The 24,124-nt window shown below is 43.3% G+C and overlaps 2 protein-coding genes across 6 annotated transcripts in view; both read right to left on the bottom strand.

Moving 5' to 3' along the window:
• lnpep (leucyl/cystinyl aminopeptidase) overlaps positions 1-1,376 on the bottom strand; it is a 65,412-nt gene extending 64,036 nt beyond the window's left edge. Inside the window, exon 1 of one of the 2 annotated variants that reach the window (XM_083785056.1) lies at positions 863-1,376. In XM_083785056.1, the coding sequence (XP_083641182.1) occupies positions 863-890 (28 nt within the window). In that variant the 5' untranslated portion in view covers positions 891-1,376. The remainder of the gene's footprint in view (positions 1-862) is intronic. The other variant, XM_083785057.1, reaches the window with a different exon arrangement.
• Positions 1,377-16,228: 14,852 nt separating this feature from the next.
• rgmb (repulsive guidance molecule BMP co-receptor b) overlaps positions 16,229-24,124 on the bottom strand; it is a 34,168-nt gene continuing 26,272 nt past the window's right edge. The window contains exons 5-8 of one of the 4 annotated variants that reach the window (XR_014570342.1): positions 21,166-21,639; positions 20,273-21,001; positions 18,107-20,104; positions 16,229-18,064 (exon numbers count right to left, since the gene is read on the bottom strand). Coding sequence is in view for 1 of the 4 variants with exons in the window: in XM_083783737.1 (XP_083639863.1) it covers positions 20,666-21,001; positions 21,166-21,639 (810 nt within the window). In the remaining 3 variants the exon portion in view is untranslated. Of the gene's footprint in view, positions 21,002-21,165; positions 21,640-24,124 lie in introns of all 4 variants that reach the window. The other 3 variants (XR_014570341.1, XR_014570343.1, XM_083783737.1) reach the window with 3 other exon arrangements.

The raw sequence follows: 24,124 nt of genomic DNA, 5'->3' as shown, positions 1-24,124 counted from the left end.
ATTCTGGACAAAATCAACATAAACAAAATAAGTCTTTGTGTCTGAGAGGCTGAATCTCATCAAATGGTGGCCCGTGGCTCAAATGCTGAATAAATAAATAATGGACCTTGGTATGAAAATGGTTGAAAACCACATCGCTCTTATATCATCGTACGTCATCATGACGTAACATGTCGATTTGCTCAGACACATATGGCGTAAATTCTCCATTCAATGTCAATGGGAATGTAATGTTTGTGTTTACTGTTAGGACAAACATCTCTACAGCTGTACGGTATATAAATAGGAGGGGCTAATATAGTAGCACCCCTTTAAACTAAAAGGAAGACCAATATTATGATGGTTTTGTTGCCAAAATGGACAGCATGTGTTTACTAGTAAAGAAGAAGAACACTTGCTTTACCTAGTTCACCTGATATTATCAGGATCAACAAATGGTTTTCTGCATCAAACAGCCAATAGTTACAGTAGGTTCCTGATGAGAAATGTCAAACAAGCTAAACAAGTTTTTTTTTAAATGACTCGATCGTGTCACAAATAAGAACACACACACACATCCTCTCCATTGAATGTCGCACACACACACACACACACACACACACACACGCACACAGTACAGTACAGTACAGTACAGTACAGTACAGCTGCTATACTATAACATCAGAGGCTACAGTTGGTTAGCTTATAATAATATAGCCCCAGAAATGGCTGTGATGATGATAATGGTATCGCATGCATAACATTACTTACATCATTCCATGTATGACATAATGAATTATGAAACATTAAATGTAACGTACGTACTGTACAGTGTGTTAATATCAGTCATAATAAATGAATACATGTCTGCGTTAATTCCTACCTTGGTTGTTGCTGTCAAAAGGATCCATGTCGTCTCCTCTATAGTCTGTCCTCAACAACAAACTGTTGTTTATATCACCACAACAACAACACTATAGTGTGAGTGTTGTGTTAGCCTGTTGTTTAGCCACCGCGGGCTAATGATGACACTAAACGCTGTTGTGTGCGTGTGTGTGTGTGTGTGTGTGTGTGTGTGTGCGTGTGTGTATTGTAACCGTGTGTCAATGCATGGATGTACACTAGCCTGCTGTGTATTAAAGTTAGCTACCGTTAGCTGTAGCTTCTCCTGCTGCTGCCACAGTAACTTCACTGTCCTCCAACATCATGGATGAATTATTATTATTATTATTATCATTATTACATTACATATAATTCCTTTTCGGGTATGTTCATAATTATTATTATGAATTATGTGTCGTGCTGTTTGTGTGTGTGTGTGTGTGTGTGTGTGTCTGTCGCGTCGCTTCAAATAAATCTAACTTTAAAATAAATAAACAGACACTACTATAGCAGCAACATGTATTTGGGTTGTTGCGTGCGTGCGTGCGTGCGTGCGTGTGTGTGTGTGCGCGCGTGTTGTTGTTGTCTATCCACGCGCACGACACCAGATGACAGCTTCCTCCTTCAGGGCTCGAGCGGACGCCACGGACACAGTAGACTAGTGAGTGTCTCGCGCCGAGATTTACCGCAGATCTACAAACTCACAACGCGTCGCGGAAGTGACGCGTTGTGAGCTTGTAGATCTGCGGGTTTGTCGAGCATACTTTTTTTTAGGCTGAATGAATGAATCCTTCCCAGTTCCCAGGCAGTGAATCGGGATTATGTTTAGTGACCTGGTGACGCGGTGAGGTTAAACGAGGGCCCTAGCAACCAACTCAGCCAATCACAGTCAGCATGATCCCTCCGAAATATGGGATCAATCTGGGCATGATCCCTCCGAGCTATTGGATCAATCTCAGTATCCCACACAGAGTAGAAAACAGGTATTAGACTCATATAGAGACCCTAGAGATATTTATCTTTTAGGCAGAGGTTCAGTAGAGTAGTCTACTGTACTAGCAGTATTTCTACTTAAATAAAAGTAAAAGTATTTTGTGGAATTTCTACTTTAATAGATAAAGGTAGAAGAACCGTAGTAAAATCCCTCTATTCAGTTTTGATTGATTGTTTGATTGCTTGATTATTATGATTGATTAATCAATTGATTGATTGATCGATCGATCAATCGAATACAATACAATACAATACAATACAATACAATTGTTCAATTTAATTCAATTAATTTCACTTGAATAAAACTGAAAAGCATTGGGCTCTTGTGTATAGGGTGCCAGCTGGGGGCCTATTTTCTTTTTTTTCTTTTTTTCTTTAAAATTTTATCCCATGATTTTGTAACCCATTTTTCACCCCTGTGTCAATTATCTAATCAATGTGATCCTGGGCTCTACACAAACACACCCTCCGCCAACCTTGTCCCCATATATGGGGGACATGGGGAGAGCAACGGACTTGAACTCATGCTTCCTTCATGCCTGAGTGTCCAAGTTGCTCCTTTACATCGGAATATGAGAAATCAAACAAAGCTGTCTTGATCACATGACTATGGAGATCATGTGTAGCGATTTGCGTGAAATGTGGATAAAATCTGAAGGAGTAATAATAGAAAATGTGTTTTACATATGTGGGCCTCCTGGTGGCGCTATAAAGAGCAGATATGAAAAATTCCAGACAAAGGTTTTTCCTTGGCCTCTAGGGAGTTGGCATACAAAGTTATCCACAGATCTGTGCAGTTAGAGGTAAAAACACTTTTCGGCCAGTTATAGCGCCACCTTGAGGCTGAGTTGAAATTGTTCATGTGGCATTTCGTCCTGGGCCTAGTGGGAATGTGGGTGCACAATTTCACGGAAATCACGCGATGTGTTCATGATTTGCAGCATTTTGTTTGAAACTGAGCACTCTTGTGAACTTTGGAAGCCAATCTTAGCCAATCAGGATGGAGTCTGAGAAATCTGAAAGACCGGTTTCGTTGAATGGCTCTAGAGAGACTGTGTACCAATTTGCGTGATGTTTGGACAAAATGTGTAGGTGTACTGTGCAAAAACTTTTTTTGCACAAAGCGGCCTCCTGGTGGCGCTATAACAGGCCGTTCTGGAAAGTTTGGGGCAGAGGTTCATCGTTGGCATCCAGGGAGTGTGTGTGCAAAATTTGGCATCGACCGGGTTAACGGTGGCCGAGATTAGCTCCTCACGGACGGACGGACGGACACACGGACACACGGACGGACGGACACAGGGACGGACGGAGTGCAAAACATACTCTCCCCCTAGGCCTTCGGCCTGGTGGAGACAATAATCCGCCTATATATGCTACAGTAAAAGTACCACACAATTATACTTATAAGTACACGAGGCTCTTGTGTATAGGGTGCCAGCTGGGGGCCTATTTTCTTTTTTTTCTTTTTTTCTTTAAAATTTTATCCCATGATTTTGTAACCCATTTTTCACCCCTGTGTCAATTATCTAATCAATGTGATCCTGGGCTCTACACAAACACACCCTCCGCCAACCTTGTCCCCATATATGGGGGACATGGGGAGAGCAACGGACTTGAACTCATGCTTCCTTCATGCCTGAGTGTCCAAGTTGCTCCTTTACATCGGAATATGAGAAATCAAACAAAGCTGTCTTGATCACATGACTATGGAGATCATGTGTAGCGATTTGCGTGAAATGTGGATAAAATCTGAAGGAGTAATAATAGAAAATGTGTTTTACATATGTGGGCCTCCTGGTGGCGCTATAAAGAGCAGATATGAAAAATTCCAGACAAAGGTTTTTCCTTGGCCTCTAGGGAGTTGGCATACAAAGTTATCCACAGATCTGTGCAGTTAGAGGTAAAAACACTTTTCGGCCAGTTATAGCGCCACCTTGAGGCTGAGTTGAAATTGTTCATGTGGCATTTCGTCCTGGGCCTAGTGGGAATGTGGGTGCACAATTTCACGGAAATCACGCGATGTGTTCATGATTTGCAGCATTTTGTTTGAAACTGAGCACTCTTGCGAACTTTGGAAGCCAATCTTAGCCAATCAGGATGGAGTCTGAGAAATCTGAAAGACCGGTTTCGTTGAATGGCTCTAGAGAGACTGTGTACCAATTTGCGTGATGTTTGGACAAAATGTGTAGGTGTACTGTGCAAAAACTTTTTTTGCACAAAGCGGCCTCCTGGTGGCGCTATAACAGGCCGTTCTGGAAAGTTTGGGGCAGAGGTTCATCGTTGGCATCCAGGGAGTGTGTGTGCAAAATTTGGCATCGACCGGGTTAACGGTGGCCGAGATTAGCTCCTCACGGACGGACGGACGGACACACGGACACACGGACGGACGGACACAGGGACGGACGGAGTGCAAAACATACTCTCCCCCTAGGCCTTCGGCCTGGTGGAGACAATAATCCGCCTATATATGCTACAGTAAAAGTACCACACAATTATACTTATAAGTACACGAGGCTCTTGTGTATAGGGTGCCAGCTGGGGGCCTATTTTCTTTTTTTTCTTTTTTTCTTTAAAATTTTATCCCATGATTTTGTAACCCATTTTTCACCCCTGTGTCAATTATCTAATCAATGTGATCCTGGGCTCTACACAAACACACCCTCCGCCAACCTTGTCCCCATATATGGGGGACATGGGGAGAGCAACGGACTTGAACTCATGCTTCCTTCATGCCTGAGTGTCCAAGTTGCTCCTTTACATCGGAATATGAGAAATCAAACAAAGCTGTCTTGATCACATGACTATGGAGATCATGTGTAGCGATTTGCGTGAAATGTGGATAAAATCTGAAGGAGTAATAATAGAAAATGTGTTTTACATATGTGGGCCTCCTGGTGGCGCTATAAAGAGCAGATATGAAAAATTCCAGACAAAGGTTTTTCCTTGGCCTCTAGGGAGTTGGCATACAAAGTTATCCACAGATCTGTGCAGTTAGAGGTAAAAACACTTTTCGGCCAGTTATAGCGCCACCTTGAGGCTGAGTTGAAATTGTTCATGTGGCATTTCGTCCTGGGCCTAGTGGGAATGTGGGTGCACAATTTCACGGAAATCACGCGATGTGTTCATGATTTGCAGCATTTTGTTTGAAACTGAGCACTCTTGCGAACTTTGGAAGCCAATCTTAGCCAATCAGGATGGAGTCTGAGAAATCTGAAAGACCGGTTTCGTTGAATGGCTCTAGAGAGACTGTGTACCAATTTGCGTGATGTTTGGACAAAATGTGTAGGTGTACTGTGCAAAAACTTTTTTTGCACAAAGCGGCCTCCTGGTGGCGCTATAACAGGCCGTTCTGGAAAGTTTGGGGCAGAGGTTCATCGTTGGCATCCAGGGAGTGTGTGTGCAAAATTTGGCATCGACCGGGTTAACGGTGGCCGAGATTAGCTCCTCACGGACGGACGGACGGACACACGGACACACGGACGGACGGACACAGGGACGGACGGAGTGCAAAACATACTCTCCCCCTAGGCCTTCGGCCTGGTGGAGACAATAATCCGCCTATATATGCTACAGTAAAAGTACCACACAATTATACTTATAAGTACACGAGGCTACTTCACTGAATGTAGTGCTACTTTCTCCAGTCAAGTGAAGTAGCCTTGACTGGAGGCAGTAGCCTACGTGGTTCTCAAACTCTTTCATGTCTTGTCAAGGATCCCCAAATTGACACTTGACCTGCTTGAAAAGATATGCCAGGGACCCCCACACAAGAAGATCCTCACGGCTCTAGCAGTGATTCTCAACCATTTTAATTGCAAGGAGTTTGACCTGCATCTGCATTAGTCTACAAACATACCCCCATTTATTGGCATTTCTACTGGCTCTGTGACCCCAATTTATGTAAAAATCGATGTTAATTTAACTCTGAGAGTGTACAAATGGTACTCCCCAGAACAACAGTAGAGTGGTAAACCCACTATGCCAGCATTCAGGGTCTCAGGACATGGCAACTGCACCCCCTAGTGGTCACATTACATCTGAAATTCAGCCATTTCTCCATTTCTTTGCTACCCAACTTTACCCAACTTTGATTTACTTGTATTTCATTGCAGATAGTAAGTGATATTCCTAATTTGTTAAAATGTGTGTTAAATAACTATTGGGATCATTTCATATACATATCCTACTGCAGTGGTTCTCAAGCAAATCGGCTATTTTTGTCCTACAAAATTCCCATTGACAATGAAAGGAGAATGTACGTCATATGTGGACGAGCAAACCTGTATGTTTGTCCTACACAAACATTAAATTCCCATTGACAATGAATGGAGAATTTACGTCAGAATATGTGCAAATCGACATGTTATGTCATGATGATGTACGATGATAAGAGCGCCCCTCACTTCACATGGGTGTGATTTTTATTATTTATGTTTTATCAAACATGTCCCCCTGTATGTTCACAGTTTCAGTTATAGTTAAAACTCAAATCTTTTACCATTATTTGTTGTTTTGTTAGTTTACTGTTAGATACTTCTGTACCTCAAATGAACAGTTTGTATCTGGTCACCCTAAATGTGTGCGTGCGTGCGTGCGTGCGTGCGTGCGTGCGTGCGTGCGTGCGTGCGTGCGTGCGTGCACACAATACACATGCAGGTGTGCTCCAGAAGTAACAGTGTGTGTTCTGCAGCAGCGATGTGGATATGATCGGTATCTGTCGTCAGTTAGATTCCCATCATATGCAGATGGTGGCAGGTGTCATTTTCAGCACTCAGCTAAAGAAGAAAAATAAATGAAGAACGACATACAAAAAGTTCTACTTCAATTGCAAAAATATCTACAAGATCACCCCTGAATTTTTCTTAGAGACGCACGATATTGAAATGATATATATCCAATCTCCGATTATTTGCAGGGTCATATATCTCATATCCGCCAATACCAATTCCGATAATAGTCTAATTGATATAGTCTTGATGTTATAGTCTTGTCACTGATATACCCTTGTCCTTTGTTTTGCTAAGGAACAAAATACAGCATGGTGAAATCTAGCAGAAAGGGCCCAAAAGCTTTTATTTTTTATTTTCGTAGTGTCAAATACTTACAGGCCGTTTTCAAAACCTTCCCTTCATGCAATTCCTGGCAACTTATTTTCTGTTATTCAGGATATATTGCATTTTTGTCGTTATACTAGTCTGCTGGAAGCTCCCATAGGTCCCATGTTAGACCCAGAAATGGTGATTAATGTAAACTTGATTCAAATGTCATAGGCTTAGCAGATTGTAATTAGAGTAATTAGCATAATGTGACCATACCATTAACATCCTGTATAAGGCAACTTTTAGCAACCAAGCTGAAGTTCATCCATTAGGCCTATAGATAACATTTCTATCATAAAAGTTTACATTAATCACCATTTCTGGGTCTAACATGGGACCTATGGGAGCTTCCAGTAGACAAAAATAACAAAAATGCAATATATCCTGAATAACAGAAAAGAAGTAGACTATCCCCTGTCGCATAGGCCATACTTGCAGGGGCAACTAGTTTAGTTTAGTTTAGTTTATTTGCACATACAGTATGTACATAATAACAACAATATGGTAAAATAAAAGAAATACAGAAAGCAATACTTCAATAAGAAACAAGATGATGTGACGTTAGTGCCAAAAAAAACCAAAGGGGCTTATCGAGTGGCCTTCCTATAGAAGCTACCAGTTGAGCTTATCAAGTGGCCTTCCTATAGAAGCTACCAGTTGAGCTTAAATAACAGAAATTAAGATATATGAATAACATTGGTAGGCCTAAAGATTAAATAAAAAATTATAATGAAAAAACTGGCAGCCCCAGTGTGGCCCTCTGGAGTGAGTGTGGAAGTATAGCGGCCCTCTGGAGTGAGTGTGGAACTATAGTGGCCCTCTGGAGTGAGTGTGGAACTATAGTGGCCCTCTGGAGTGAGTGTGGAACTATAGTGGCCCTCTGGAGTGAGTGTGGAACTATAGTGGCCTTCTGGAGTGAGTGAGTGGGGAAATATAGTGGCCCTCTGGAGTGAGTGTGGAAAATTCAATTGTCAGATGCCAGAAATAGACTTTTTATATTTAAATTATATATATTTTAGGGGCATGTCATGTGGTCTATACCTGCCTTGTGTCTGCCTTTGTCTGCTGGTATGGTTATTTGGGGGGGTGCGGGGTTCTTGGCCTGAAGAAACCCCTGATGTAAGTCCCATGCCATGTGAAAGGATGAGACACGTGCACACCCTCTACGGCTACGCATCCTCTGTGCAGGGCACGGTTCCCTTGTGGGCTGAGGTTGACTGTCTGTTGGTCGCACACACGCACACGCACACGCACACACACACACACACACACACACACACACACACACACACACACACACACACACACACACACACACAGACATGGCACATTCACTATCTAGGCATTTCTACCTGCTTTTCGTCTGTCTCTGTACAGGTAAAAAGAGACTTTGTATATATTCATATTGTATACTCATCATTGCTATAGTGTGTTCAGTAACAGTGTTAAATAGCTCTATATTGTGACAGTAATCATTGCTATATAGTGTGTTCAGTAACAGTGTTAAATAGCTCTATATTGTGACAGTAATCATTAATTGCTATAGAGTTCAGTGTGTGTTCAGTAACAGTGTTAAATACAGTGGATTCGTCCGTTATCACTGTATACAAAATCAACAGTTATTTTTCCAGTATGTTGATTACTGGGGGTATTTCTAAGGTGCTGATCACGAACATTCTCTTGATTAAGGGGTGGTTAAATAGTTCTATATTGTGACAGTAGTCATTGCTATAGAGCAGGTGTTCTCAACCCGTGGGTCGTGGGTCGCCAAATTATTTTTAATATTGTCCATGTATCGTATCGTCAACCATGTATCGTGATACGTATCGTATCGCTGTTAAAATGTATCGTTACATCCCTAGTTCAGAATCATGAATACATAGTTTGACATGTTACTACTACTGTTACATGTTACTATACTGTTACATCTTACTACTACTGTTACATGTTACTACTACTGAAAGCATAATTCAAATTAGATTTTTGTTTGCCTTATATATACGTAGGTTTTCAATGGTATCCCATTCCCAACGTTCAACCCCTGAATTGACCATGATCCATAATTTATATAATAATCTAATTTTAATGTTATTCGGATGAGCCTACAAAACACCTTGAACGATTACTATTGCAATTTATTTTGGGTCACCCCCTTTATTTAAGCTTAGATTGACTTTCTGCATTTGGCAATGGCTGAAAAGCTGAAAAAGAGGACAGTCCATTCATCTCAGTAATACAAACAGGTTCCCAAAGTGGGGTCCTTGGACCCCCAGGGGTCCTTGAGGGGGTTTCAGGGGGTCCCCAGTGTTTTTCTTTTAAACCTTTTATCTGTTTAGGTGATCACAGAATGTTTTTATTCTTATTTTCCCTGCTTTGTAGCACTTTGAGATTGGTTTCAAATGTAAAGTGCATTATAAATAAAATGTATTATTATTATTATTATTAAATGAGAACCAAATGGATCCTTATGGGTCTATAACTCAGAGTGTACACATTTTCACACTCTCAAGAGTTAAATTAATTTTCCAATATAAATTGGGGTCCCAGAGATAGAAATGACATTAAATGGTGGGTTCGTAGCCTAATGCATGTCAACCTTGAAATTAACCCGGGTTGAGAATCACTGCTACAGCCATAAAAATCTTCTTTTCAAATGGGGGTCCACAGGGCTAATTAGTGTCCATTTGGGGGTCCTCGAAATGAAAAGGTTTGGGAACCACTGCTCTACACACTGTGTTTTCTAAATCCATTTGTCTACATATGAAGTGCAAACTGTGAGCAGCTGTTGCAATATATTAATCTGTCTTGATCATTTCAGTTGCAGTTACCCATAGCTTGAAATATCTAATAAGAAATAATATTACCGTACGAAATGTGGATGGAAAGACCAAATGAGTACTCAGAACAACTCCTTAATTCCAATAATAATTCTCAAAAAAACTTGAATTAACAACTTGGCAGGAAAACAAAATGCACGTTACAAAAATCAACACAAATAGCCCAAATTAGGAAAGAACAGGCCCAGCCGGCTGGCCTAGCGGTCCAGGCACCTGGTAATCTGGTAATCTCCAGTCTGACAGTGTGTCACAGGTTTGACTCCCGATCCCGACCCCCAACCCTGTTGAGCTCCACTCTTGCCAGCTCCGTGGGATCAGCAAACCAACCACCTGCATTTGACCCGTCGACCATTCGGGCTGAGATTTCCCTTACCAACTCAACCGCCTCCGGAGGGGAGCCCGGTGCTGCATGCAGTCGGCCATTTTGGTAAGATACCCAAACTAACAAACTAACGAACGAATGTTCGAGTTTGGCGGCACGTGCTCCGACTATGAATGAGGTCTATCGAACCCTGATAACACCAGCATGGTGAGTATGGCTTCCGTCAGCTTTGTCTCGCGGTGTTCACAGGCAGTCTTCGTCTTCAACAGTGAATCGATCAGTGCTGATGTCAGGCCAGCATCGTCTAAACTCTTTCTGGGTCCAGACAGAGAACGTGGATCGTGGATTTAATAGCCGTGGGTATTTCACCTCCCGGAAATTCAAAAGCTCCTCTTGAGCTTGCTCTGGCTTGGATGAGCAATTCTTGCAGGGTAGGCTTCTTTCTGCCGGGGCTGCTCATTGTCGTCTTTGAGAAATACACTATAATACACTTGTTAAAACAATTGGTGGCGTACTGATTCTGGTTCTCCAAGCGATCCAATCCTCGTGGAGGTTCTTGTATGACGTCGAGTTAACTTCTTGGGTCGGGAGCCCTGTAAACCTGCAGATAGTGAGTTGAATGAGGTTATTTAGATCCTTTTATTGCAATTTATTTGTTTGTTTCATAAAAATCCACGGTAGACAGTTTGGATTTTTCTGGTTTAAGCCATCCGAAGGGGCTAGTGACAGGCAGCACACACATTATGACATTTGTCAAATGTATTAGTTAAAAATGACCACAGTAAGGTCTGATGTTTGACCACAGTTGTGCTTGACTGTACATTGTGCTATTTGCACTTATGTTGTCTAATAAAATAATCAATCAATACTGTAAATCTCTCTCTCTCTCTCCAGTACATGGATGGGTGTCGCCCTCCGTGGCTCGCCCGGCGCACCTCGGGGGGGACGGGCGGGGCTGGACACTGCTCGTGTGTGTGGTCAGTGCACGTGACATGCGCTATGCTCGCCACCTGGAGGTCAGCTGGAGGTCAGCGGCCTCCGCGGGGCGTCTCTCCGTGGTGACCGCTAGGGGGCGCCGGCGCCACGCCGCACGAGGCATGGTCGTGGCCACGATCACCATGGCGACCGGCGACTGGCCGTCGTACAGCTGCGTGGTCAGAGTCATCAAAACGCAGCGCCGCGTGACCACGGGTAGGAGTTTGTGACCTCAGTGATGGCATTTTTATGGCCGATATGGGCAATTCCGATTATGCTATACCGATTAATTGTGCATCCCTACTTTTTAATTTTACTTTATTTCGGTGCTATTTACCGGTAGACCTACTTTATGTTTGCATTATGTAACAGACTGTTTTGCATTATGTAACAGACTGTTGTTTCATTGACTATAGTAGTCAATTAAACGAACAGGAACCTCAGGAGAGTTTATTCTGTAGGAACTGGACCACCGCATATCCTCAGATTGTCTCAGCAGAGCACGGAATCCACTCCATTTTAGCCAATAACAGTAGCATCTGTCTAATTATTTTATTTTCTTAAATCCAAATAAAATAATGAAATGAGAATACCATAGCAGCATACTGGGCTCAACATTGCGTTTGCAATTACAGAAGAACTACCAGCAAAACATTACATTAAAAAAGTTATAGTTGGTAGCCTACATTATATATAGCACGTACTGTAGGAACAGACAAATAAGACACTATTTGTCGTTGGAACTAGACCACTGCATATCCTCAGACTGTCTGTGTGCAACACAACACAAGAAGTAAACTCACTTTATTTTCAGCAAAAAGACTAAGGGCCGATTCAGATGGTACCCGCCCCCCCCGAACCTCAAATGATGTCACATTGTAGGCTCTACAGCGCCGAACCGACTTTTATTCGGCTCTAAAATAGGAGTATGAATCGGCCCTAACACTGCATGACATCATCAAGTTATGTAGGCCCAGTAATGTTGCAATTACAGTTACACAGCAATAAACAGAACACATAATAGGCACGCAATATTTGTTCAGTTCAGTTGCTTGAAAAAGTAATTACTTAAACTCCATTCACATAAAAACAAACTTTTATCCCGGTAGCAGGCCTGCTAAGCTGTGAAATAGACAGTGGGAGGCGGTAGCTAGCGGGGCAATGTTAGCTGGTATAGTACCAACCAACGTGATAAACAAAAGCTGTTTACAAAAAGATTCATTGCACTCAGATTGATATTATCATAATGACCCAACATCATAACATATTAGGTTGTAACTGGTCGTTCGTAAATAAGGCACACTGAACGCACTCTGTGACGTCACCGCCCACCACACTCAACAAACTGACCACATTCCCGGTGCGCATAGCCGAACGCGCCCTTAGTTTGAACCAACAAAAATATGTCTGGTACTGCTCAATAGTGGGCAAATTAACAACTCAATTTAACTAATTATTTAACTCTGTTACACACATATATAGGCCTACTTTGTGCTGTTGTTTGCATAGCTCTTTGCAATTGCCAGATTTAGAATTGTGTTTATTTCTTTCAGATACATTTTCTACATGGATGAACATAACCATATTACAGCCCATATACGATGAAATTGGAGTTAAATGCTGCAATTTGTAAAAATTACAAAATATGACTGTTGAAGTGGGACTCCCTGCAGGACCCATCTAAAAGACAATCCCTGTGTGTGTGTGTGTGTGTGTGTGTGTGTGTGTGTGTGTGTGTGTGTGTGTGTGTGTGTGTGTGTGTGTGTGTGTGTGTGTGTGTGTTGTGTGTGTGTGTGTGTGTGTGTGTGTGTATATATTTCCACACTCCAAAATGTGACGAAACATTGCTGTCAGAATCAACAGTAACCTGAATGTATTCCAACCGTTTCAGATGAGGAATATGACGACGTCTGTCATCAAGCGGAGAATGAAATGACAACCAGTGGTAAGGGCATTAGAATATCATTAGCCTAGAATATCATTAGAATAAAAATGTAATAATATAATTTTAATATCCTCACATGGCTAATAAATACTGAAGTGGATTTCAACCCTTTTCACATCAAGGTCCATATTTTTGTTTGTTTTTTTAGCATTTGAGCCACGCACGGACCACCACCATCATCTGACGAGATTTATCTTCTCAGAACCGTAACCAAGACCAAAGAATATTGTGTTGTCGGCGGTTAACCGACAACAAAATATGCCCACGGGCGGGGGGCAGTTCAGAAACCAGTCCACCAGTGACAACATTGTTAGGTTTTCTTTTTTATATTATATATTCTTTTTTACAATATTTAAAAATATATATATTTAGATTTGTATCATCGTGATAACGATGGCTTCCATTGTCGTATTGCAACTTTTCAGGAATAGAAAGCCTGCAGTTTCTATTAGCTTGGATTCCCCATTGATTTCTGAACTGCCCACAGCCCTCCTATATGAGACAGACTGGTTTCTGAACTGCCCACAGCCCTCCTATGAGACACAGACTGGTTTCTGAACTGCTCACAGCCCTCCTATGAGACAGACTGGTTTCTGAACTGCCCACAGCCCTCCTATGAGACACAGACTGGTTTCTGAACTGCCCACAGCCCTCCTATGAGACACAGACTGGTTTCTGAACTGCTCACAGCCCTCCTATGAGACAGACTGGTTTCTGAACTGCCCACAGCCCTCCTATGAGACACAGACTGGTTTCTGAACTGCCCACAGCCCTCATATGAAACACAGACTGAGTAGGAAAAAAATTGCTCTTTTATCTTGAACATTAGTGAGGACCAATTATCTGAAGATACGTTGAAAAGTGGTGAAGTGTCCTTTAATCATTTGTCCACAATTCCATGCATAACAATTCTTCTACAACCGTGTAGAATTCTTGTAAATTAAGAGACGCAGATGTTTAACGGTAATAATTTAACTCTCGATAGCGTGAGATGAAACCATTTGGTTTCATCTTACGCTCTCGAGAGTTAAAGATCTATAAGGGTCCATTTGGTTACCATTACCAACTCTCCCTCATTTAGCTGCATGGGGACCACCTGGAACCCCCTCATTGACTGGGTGGTCCCCGGACTACTGGTTGAGAACCACTGCTCTATATAATATATAAAGGGTTAAATACTGAATAATATATTATATATATTATATAATAACAGTATAGATATGGTGGTTTGTCAGTACCAGCTACTGGCCGCTAGGGGTCTCCCTTGCATAAACGTATAGGTTTGTCCATTCATGTGTGTGTGTGTGTGTGTGTGTGTGTGTGTGTGTGTGTGTGTGTGTGTGTGTGTGTGCAGGTTGGTGGACAGAGCAGCTGTTGCTGTTGGGTCTCAGAGTGCTGTTCCTGAAGAGCTTAGTGTTTAACTGCCTGGTCACCATCTCTGCTGTCATTAAGTGGTGAGGATGGAACTTACACATATCATTTTATAACATGTACTTTTTCACGTCAAGCAGGGACGTGCACACATAGACATAAAAAGGGGGCTTCAGCCCCTGCCCGTTTAACTGTCTGTAAAGTGTCCTCTCCAGACCACGAATGCAGCATTTAGGCTACTACATGGTGAAAGAAATGCAAATGCCACTCCTCTCCTTCCCAAGCATTCAGGAGAATTGCTTTTTTTCCCAAAGTCTCTTGAACTTGGAACGTAGCATTTTGCGTTGAACAAATTTGTTTCGATATCCATGTCGTACACCAGCATCTCCACTAGCTAAAGAGTGCTGGGTTGCGCCCAGAAAATAGCTGATCTACCAGCTCTCAACACGTCGCAGCGTGACGCGTTGAGAGCTTGTAGATCAGCTATTTTCGCATTTTCTTTTGTCCAAAAGTGCCCTCTTACAGGATTTCAGCCCCTGCCTCTCTAAGACTATCTGCACGTCCCTGATGTCAAGGACCCCCACAATGATACGCATTAGCCTGCGGACCCCCCATTTGAAAACACATGCCAAGAAGATATATATTTGTATGGCTCTTCTAGGGCCCCCGGTTTCATTAAGCTCCTTAATGAAGTGGTTGCACCACTTAACAATCTTGCGGTATCTTTTCAGACGGGGGTCCAAGTCCGACTCCGCAGGACAACGTCCTGCTCATTTGAGGGTGACTAATGTCACATGACAGGAAACGGCTTAGATGACCCCTGACACCCGTGGACAGCAGACCGCTTTGAAGAGCTGCACCGCACTGCATGCTGGGACACATAGTTTCTTTAACACAAATCTTCTCCTCTGCGTGTCCTTGGCACGGGAGAGATTGAGAACTACTGTCACACACCATAGTTTAAAGTAGAGATAGAGTGTGTGTGTGTGTGTGTGTGTGTGTGTGTGTGTGTGTGTGTGTGTGTGTGTGTGTGTGTGTGTGTGTGTGTGTGTGTGTGTGTGTGTGTGAGAGTGTGTGTGTGTGTGTGTGTGTTTTGGCACCTTTCTGAAAATGATCCCAGCCCAGGTGCAAATGCTAACTGTTGAAAGACATTTATCTGATCACACATGCTAACCTCAAGACAGATGGAGGTGTGTGTGTGTGTGTGTGTGTGCGTGGCGCCCCCTATAGGTAAATTATTAGAGCACGCCCTGGGATACATAATTATGCACAAAATTTGCCACTTTTAGACAAATTAGCCAGAAATATCCCTAAGCTTACAGGCTTATGCAAAGGCTCAATTTATGTAACTTAGATAGCATTTATGTAAACATAGTAAAACATATGTAAACAAGCTTACGTATGATTCTTGATGACCTTTTTAAATGTATTTGATGTATTACTTTATTTTTTGTTCCTGCTTATTCTAAGTCACTCTGGATTAAGAGCGTCTGATAAATGCCTAAATTGTAAATCGTATTGATGTATTGTAAATACTTCCTTAAATTAATAAATCAATAAAGAAAAAGGTTGATAATTAAAATACTTGGTAACTCCGCATATAGGTATTAACTACCATTGCATCCTCAACTGTACTGTGTAAAATAGTCATTGAATGCCCTGTTTATAAAAAAGGGGGAAAAATATTATATATAATGTCCCTTTCAATTGAACAAATTAATAACTTTTTCTAAAATATTTTTTATCCCACGATTTTGCAACACAAAGGAAATGATGTGTGGAACTAATTAATTAACACAAAATAAACTTGTTTTTTCTCGTATTTTTTTAATTGAAACACTTGCACACTTTTTTTTTGTCCTCAGTTTATCTCAGAACACTGACGCAGCAACAAGAGACCGCCACTGGGTGGCAGTGCAATCACATCTGACTTTCTTTTCTTTTTAATTTTTATCATCATTATTATTATTAATATTAATTAATTAATTATTATCCAACAGCAAGAAGAATAATAATGGAGCTTAACTTCCTCTAAACAGGACACTACTGTACGTTTATAAATAAGTTAAGTATTTCAACATTAAAGCAGCCACTCTTCACCAAAACAAACACACTCACAGAATTATGACTTTAAATGTAAAAAAACAAACAAGATCACATATTTAGCGGAGAAAAACAGTGTTGCCAGATGGGAAATGTTGAATTATCGTAACTGGAGTCTTAAAAAAAAAGATCAAAAACTTATCGTACACACAGTCGAAAACCAGTGGTGGAAAAAGTACTCAATTGTTTTACTTAAGTAAAAGTACCAATACTGCAATTTAGAACTACTTCGTTACAAATAAAAGTACGGAATTAAAAATGTACTTTTTTAAAAGTACAAAAGTATCGGCATCAAAATTTGCTTAAAGTACTAAAAGTAAAAGTACTCATTGTGCAGAATGTGCCATTTCACACGTTCAAAATGTGTACAAAATCTATAGAAAATAGCGAATCAGCAGCCAGGGGGAGTGTAGTAAATTCACACACTTTATTTGTGTGATAATGGCTGTTATCATACATTTGGGCATTTTGGGGAATTATTATCATCATCATCATTATTATTAATTTCATCTCGCAATTTTGGTAACCCATTTTTTTTCCACCCAGGGGTCAAAAAGGGTAACAGCGGACTGACCTCATGCTTCCTTCTATGCATTAGGAGTTCAAACCGCTTCTTTTCGCCTGACAGTTGAAACATACTGACGCAAAGGCCTCCTGTGTGTGTCGACACTGTGGATTGTTAAAAATGACAATGGATATCCATCCATCCATCTTCAACCGCTTATCCGTAGTCGGGTCGCGGGGTGACAATGGATATGACAATGAAATATACCACTTAAAGCATGATAGTAGCAACCAGTGTTAATTTTGGCAACAAATAGTCATAGTCCTTTGATTAATATTCCAAATAGTGGTGTGGATGTCTTTGGCTCAGTGTTGTTTTTGGCAGCAAATTTTGATTTTAGTTTTAGTCAGTCTCTTGAATAGTTTTAATTTAGTTTTAGTCACATTTTAGTCACCCGGAATGTTTAGTCTAGTTTTAGTCGACTAAATATCATAAGATCTTAGTCGACAAAATCGACAGTTGATTTAGTCGACTAAAATGTGCTTTGGTGGGCCTTGATGCCGTCTTAATGGGTAGATCGGCTATTTTCAGCATGCAGTGTAAAATGACTTATACTGGATCTCTTGTCAACTATAGTCCCTTCCTAACGTCTAGTTTTTATTTTATTTGTCAATATATTTACTAGTCTTAGTTTTAGTCATCGTAGCTTAGTAACTTAGTCATTTATTTCCATTTAGTTTTATTGTCAGTGTAAAAAGACAGTCGACGAATACTTTTCGTCATAGTTTTAGTCGACAAAATCAACACTGCTTTGGCTCAGATAAAAGAGAAGCAAGACACAAAATGAAGCTGAGAGCAGAGCTGTACGTCTCTCACGCACGTATGCACACACGCACGTACGTACGCACGCACGCAGGCACAGAACAGGGGAACATGTAGGCATTATTAAATAATGGATTCAAAAAAAGGAAAGTTACACTGTAAAAAAATGTAATCTAACAGCAGTTGTCGTGACAGATACATTCTGTGGAGAGCAGCTCACAGTAAACTGACCTACAGATACATTCTGTGGAGAGCAGCTCACAGTAAACTGACCTTCAGATATCAGTTCAGCTTCTTTTGGAATTCATCGTTTTTTTTTCCCAGCAATAATTAGCCCTTCACTAAATCCCACCCCAAAAAGCGATTGTCCAATGCCAATCCAAATAGTTTAGCAACAGTTGCTATGCAGGACAGGTGAAGCTTTCTTCGCTGCTAATGTGCCTATTGGACCAGGATGGGTTGGGGAGGGACTTAGTGAAGGGCTAATTACCTGTCCAATGAGTTCAACTGACAAGACAGACAGACAGCGGCAGGAGCCAATGGGAAGTCTCGCAAACAAACAGGATGTGTCGGGGGGAAGGAGGGAGGGAGGGGTGGAGAGAGAGAGAGAGAGAGAGAGGGGGGGAGAGAGAGAGAGAACACTGATGTGGATTCATAAAAATAATAATAACATAAAAACATTTCAAAGTAAAGTGCTTGGAACAAAACGTACATCCTCTTTCGTCTGATGTTTAACAATCAAACCAACAACAAAAACAAACAAACAATCATGTGTGTAGCTTAATTTACACCAAAACACGCTATGTACAACCTGGAGTCATTCCTATTGAAGTACCATCCATCCATCTTCAACCGCTTATCTTTATCCGGGTCGCGGGGGCAACAGCTCCACCAGAGAGCTCCAGACTTCCCTCTCCAGAGCAACATTAGTAACTTCCTCCTGGGGGATTCCGAGACGTTCCAAGGCCAGTGAGTCGATGTGTTTCCTCCATCTGGTCCTTGGTCTGCCCCGGGGTCTCCTCCCAATGGGACGTGCGTCAAGGACCTCCCTAGGGAGAAGCCCGAGAGGCATCCTAACCAGATGCCCGAACCACCTAAGCTGGCTCCTTTCAAAGCGAAGAAGTCTACTCCGAGTCTCTCTCTTGCGTGACTGAACTTCTCACCCTATCTCTAAGGGAGATGCCAGACACCCGTCGGGGAAAACTCATTTCGGCCGCTTGTATTCGTAACCTTATTCTTTCGGAGGCGATCTAAGATTCCCCTGTGGGGAAAATAACCCCACCCACCAACCAGAGAAGCGACTCCCCCAGAGTTAGTGTCGAAGTGTCCTTGAGCAAGACTCTGAACCCCTGATTGCTCCCGATGTGCAGGTTGGTGCCTTGCATGGTTTCCTCTGCCATCGGTGTATGAATGTGTGTGTGAATAACGTAATGCACAATCTATGTAAAGGTGTGTGAATGTGAATGTGAATGTGAGTGTGTGTGTGTGTGTGTGTGTATGTGTGTGTGTGTGTGTGTGTGTATGTGTGTGTGTGTGTGTGTGTGTGTGTGTGTGTGTGTGTGCGTGTGTGGGTGTGCATGTCATGTGTGTGTGTTTGTGTGTGTGTGTGTGTGTGTGGGTGAATGTAATGCACATTCTTTACAAAGCGCTTTGGATGAAGGCTGCTATTTAAAGTATTTATTTATGGAGATCTTCTCTCGGGGTAAACCCACAGAGCTGTTTAAGATCTGCAAGGAGGAACAGGACTCATAGAAGGGGCTTTTGGGGCCTTTTATACCATAAAGGAAGAGAGTGGACAGCCCCGCCCCCTACTATTCATTTCAATGGAAGTCGCTCAGTAGCGTCTTTGAAGCACCCGGAAGAGCGCTCTACTTCCTGTTTGAAGGACCCGGAAGAACGCTCTACTTCCTGTTTGAAGGACCCGGAAGAACGCTCTACTTCCTGTTTGAAGGACCCGGAAGAACGCTCTACTTCCTGTTTGAAGGACCCGGAAGAACGCTCTACTTCCTGTTTGAAGGACCCGGAAGAGCGCTCTACTTCCTGTTTGAAGGACCCGGAAGAACGCTCTACTTCCTGTTTGAAGGACCCGGAAGAACGCTCTACTTCCTGTTTGAAGGACCCGGAAGAGCGCTCTACTTCCTGTTTGAAGGACCCGGAAGAACGCTCTACTTCCTGTTTGAAGGACCCGGAAGAGCGCTCTACTTCCTGTTTGAAGGACCCGGAAGAACGCTCTACTTCCTGTTTGAAGGACCCGGAAGAACGCTCTACTTCCTGTTTGAAGGACCCGGAAGAGCGCTCTACTTCCTGTTTGAAGGACCCGGAAGAACGCTCTACTTCCTGTTTGAAGGACCCGGTAGAACGCTCTACTTCCTGTTTGAAGGACCCGGTAGAACGGCGCTCTACTTCCTGTTTGAAGCACCCGGAAGAACGGCGCTCTACTTCCGCGTTTGACTGCCAACAGGTTGTTGGTCAAAATGCAGAAGTGCAACCGAGAGCTCAACGTTAAACCCCGTGCTGGCTGCACTAAATGCAGGGAGGGGCCCTTCTGCAGTACCATCTCTGACCACAACTACGTCTCACGGCTTCAACGTTGAGCCCCACCACTCTGGAGGGGCTTGCTTTGTACCGGCCGGGGACCGCCATGTTGTTGGGTGTGGATAAAAAACCGGCCACTCGTTTCCACACCAGCTCTCTCTCTCTCTCTCACACACACACACACACACACACACGCGCACGCACGCACGCACGCACGCACGCACGCACGCACCACAGGACAACAGAAGCAAGCACTCACACAACAGACCGATGCAAATTAAAAAAACAAGCGCGACCTCAGAAGACAACGCCGCCGCACGTCACAACCAGCAGCACTAGTGTCACAGCGGCAAGGCGCTCCGCCGCAGCCATTGGCCGAGAGGCGGGGGCGGGAGGGGCGGAGCTGTGAGGGGGCGGGTAGATCCTCCAGCGCTCCTTGTGAGGGTGCAGGCTCTCCATGTCCGTCAGCGCGCTGAGCGCGGCCGCGGTGAAGTTGGCGTCCCCGGTGGTGAGGAGGTCGAACACGCACGACTGGAAGTAGATGTCGCGGTGCTGCAGCCGCTCGCTGCATCGCTGCCGCGCCGCCTCCACGCTGAAGCCTCCTCTAGGGGGCGCCACACCACCTCGCTGGGCCTGGAGGGGGGAGGGGCAAAGCAATGGTTAGTAGACGCTAGGGCGGGGCTACTCAACTTTACATTTTTTTATGCTAAGGACCAGTGTTGTTTTTGGCAGCAAATTGTTTGGTTTTAGTTTTTTCAATAGTTCGTGGCCAGGGGGCGGGGCCATGGGGGTCTCACCTGCAGTCCCAGGGCGGGCGGGGAGGCGGCGGGCGCCGGCAGTGGCAGGCGTCCCTGGCCCCGGTCGATGCGCTCGGCGCTCGGGCAGCCGTTCAGGCACAGCTGGAGGTCCTGCGTCTCGGGGTCGTAGGTCAGCGCCAGCTCCTCGGGGATGCGCAGCGCCAGCGTTAGGTAGCGGCCCAGCTGGCGCACCACCAGCGTCACGCCAATGTAGCGCGCGTGCAGCTCCACGTGGCGCCCCGGCGCGCGCTCCCGGATCCACAGGGCGCGCGGGCGCCCGTCCGGCCCCGTGGAGGCCGAGGCCCCTCCCCCCGGCGAGGAGGACGAGGACTCCGCCTCCAGCGAGGAGGAGGAGAAGAAGGAGGGGTCGCTGCTGACCGTCCCGTCGTCGAAGGCCGCCGGGAGGTTGTCGGTCTGGGCCTGGTAGACGCGCTGCTCCGTGCACGCCTCGAACGGCTTGAAGATCACGGTGATCTGGAGGGACACGGAGGTTAGGGACGGTAGGTAACCCTTGGTTAGGGGCGGAGACACAACCACCACACACTGGGTTAGTTGCCATTTATTTAGGCACAGCGAGCAGGCCAGCAGTGGAAGACGTTAGGGGGCGGTTTGGGACCATAGACTGTAAAAGAATATGGACAAAGCGTTCTCCGGGTCTGATATGGACGTAAGATGAAGCCAGTCAGTCCTTGAATTGTAAATCGGCATCTTTCTAGATCCGTTTGGGCCCAGCTGGCCGTTGGCTGGCTTAGACAACGAGGCGGGACTTCTTCTTCTACGTTGGTTTTTATTTTGACTCGAACGGGGGGTGGCTCCCGATCATAGACTGTAACGGTAGCCACGCCCCTCAGAACATACGCGAGTTTATGGTAATTATTTTAATAAATGGGACCATCATTTTCCAAAAACAATATTATGACATGAGAAATGAGACTTTAAACTAGTGACTGGAAGCAGAAAGTATTCATGACCATGTTTATTAAGGTAATACAGTCAAGGTGAAGTTGGGCCCAAATACATGGACCTCTATGGAGATATGGGTTTTTTTGGGCCCAATGACAGCGCCACAACAGACCATTATATGAACTTTCAGGAAGTCCCGATTTCCTTAGTGGCTTCACAAAATATCTGTCTGACTGCCCCCCTGTTTGGGACATATTTAGGCAGGCAGTCATGCCTCACCATTGAGAGCTTTATAACCAAGTAAAATAATTTTAAAATCAATCCTAAAAACAACCGGAAACCAATGCAGTGAAGCTAAAGCTGGAGTTTTTGTTAAAAACTCTGGCTGCCACATTTTGAACAAGTTGTAATCTGTCCAGAAAAAACTGCATTGCCGTAGTTGAGCGAAGAGAAAACAAAGGCGTAGATCAGCGTTTTTGCATCGTCCAACAAATATAGGCTCTAATTTGCGCAATATTTCTAAGGTGAAAAAAGGCAATCTCGGTAAACATGATTAATGTGTGAATTAGAAAACAATTCAGAATCAATACAAGCCTACAAGGAATCAATACAAGGAATCAATACAAGGCTACCCCTATAATTGACTATACAATTATATAAACACAATGGACACAAGGAAGTGGCAGGCACTCACTTCTGCTGATTATAGGAACATTACAAAGAGATGCAAAAGGAGCATAAGGAGAGATGAGGCAGCCTGACTAGTCTGTGCCTGGACATCTCCACTCTACCAAACTAATTTGGCATTACGGGTGGTTTTAAACTCCACTGTCGCGTTCCCAAATGTATGTGACCAAAATAGCAATTTAGGGGAAAGCGTGCCAACACGCCCATGACCACACCTCTAGGCGCAAATGCCGGTGTCGGCTACATAGATAGAGGGTGACGCTGGACCATAATACCATTAAGGGACAGAGCAAGCTCCTATACTCGCAATTTTGGAGAAATTGGAGCCTAAGGAGCTCTATTTTCGTCCATGCTAAACCCCTTATTCCTAAACATCTTTGCCTTTTTTTTTTTTACTATTTAGAAAAAACATTTGAGTAGTTCAAATAGCCAATCTACAAGCTCACAACGTGTCGATGTTGATTGGCTATTTAACTATTCAAAAATAGCAGATCTACAAGCTCACAGTCACAATGTGTGGCTTCACAGTGCTTGCAGATGCAATATATCTGTGTGTGTTTATTTAGATCAAAAGTCCCTAAATGCACTAAATGTCTTAGTACTCTTACTTACTCTTCAACCATCGCTATGACTCCTGCTGGACACCAGAGGGCAGTGCTACTCTGTCGGACACATTCATTTGCTTTTCTTTAGCCCCTCCTATACCCCATTTAGACCTGAGGTTGAAATTTAAAAAATGTTTTCAAAAACAGCTTTATACCTCATATTTCATTATATCAGTGGTGCTCAATATATCATGTCAAGGACCCCCAGAATTATATGTAACCCCCATCTGAAAATATGTTGTTCCAGGGACCCCCCACCCAGAAGCAAAGATTTGAGTTACAAACGTTCGCTCTGAAAGAATATATATTCAAAGATTTGAGGCACATTTTCACGATTTTTCAAAAATAGCAGACCTACATAGCAGACCTACAAGCTTGTAGATCTGCTATTTTTCTAAAGCTAAAGTATAACATAATGCTTACAAGTTGTAAGCACCAAAATGGGATATACAGGTTTATTGTTTGTTTTTAGTTCAATGTTTGTACGCCATTGACAATGAAGGGAACATTTATGTCATAATGTGCCTCGTTACGTCATATTGTCTCTTTAATTGTTAATGGCGTTTAATGTTTGTGTTGGCATCGTTTTTTTTATATCACCATTAAGTCACCTAATAAACATGAGTTAGACTTTAATATATTAGCGGCCCTCACTTCACACGGGTGTGATTTCTTTTTTTTATCATTCACCTATTTCTATTCCTGCATTTCCTTAGTGTTGTTTCACAATAAAGAATACAATATGACACGCACACGCCCACACA

The sequence above is a fragment of the Protomyctophum parallelum genome (assembly GCF_964188405.1).
Source record: "Protomyctophum parallelum genome assembly, chromosome: 15".
In the NCBI taxonomy this organism is placed as follows: Eukaryota; Metazoa; Chordata; class Actinopteri; order Myctophiformes; family Myctophidae; genus Protomyctophum; species Protomyctophum parallelum.
Note: the sequence above shows the minus strand (reverse complement) of the source record. Positions and strands in the feature narration are given on the sequence as shown.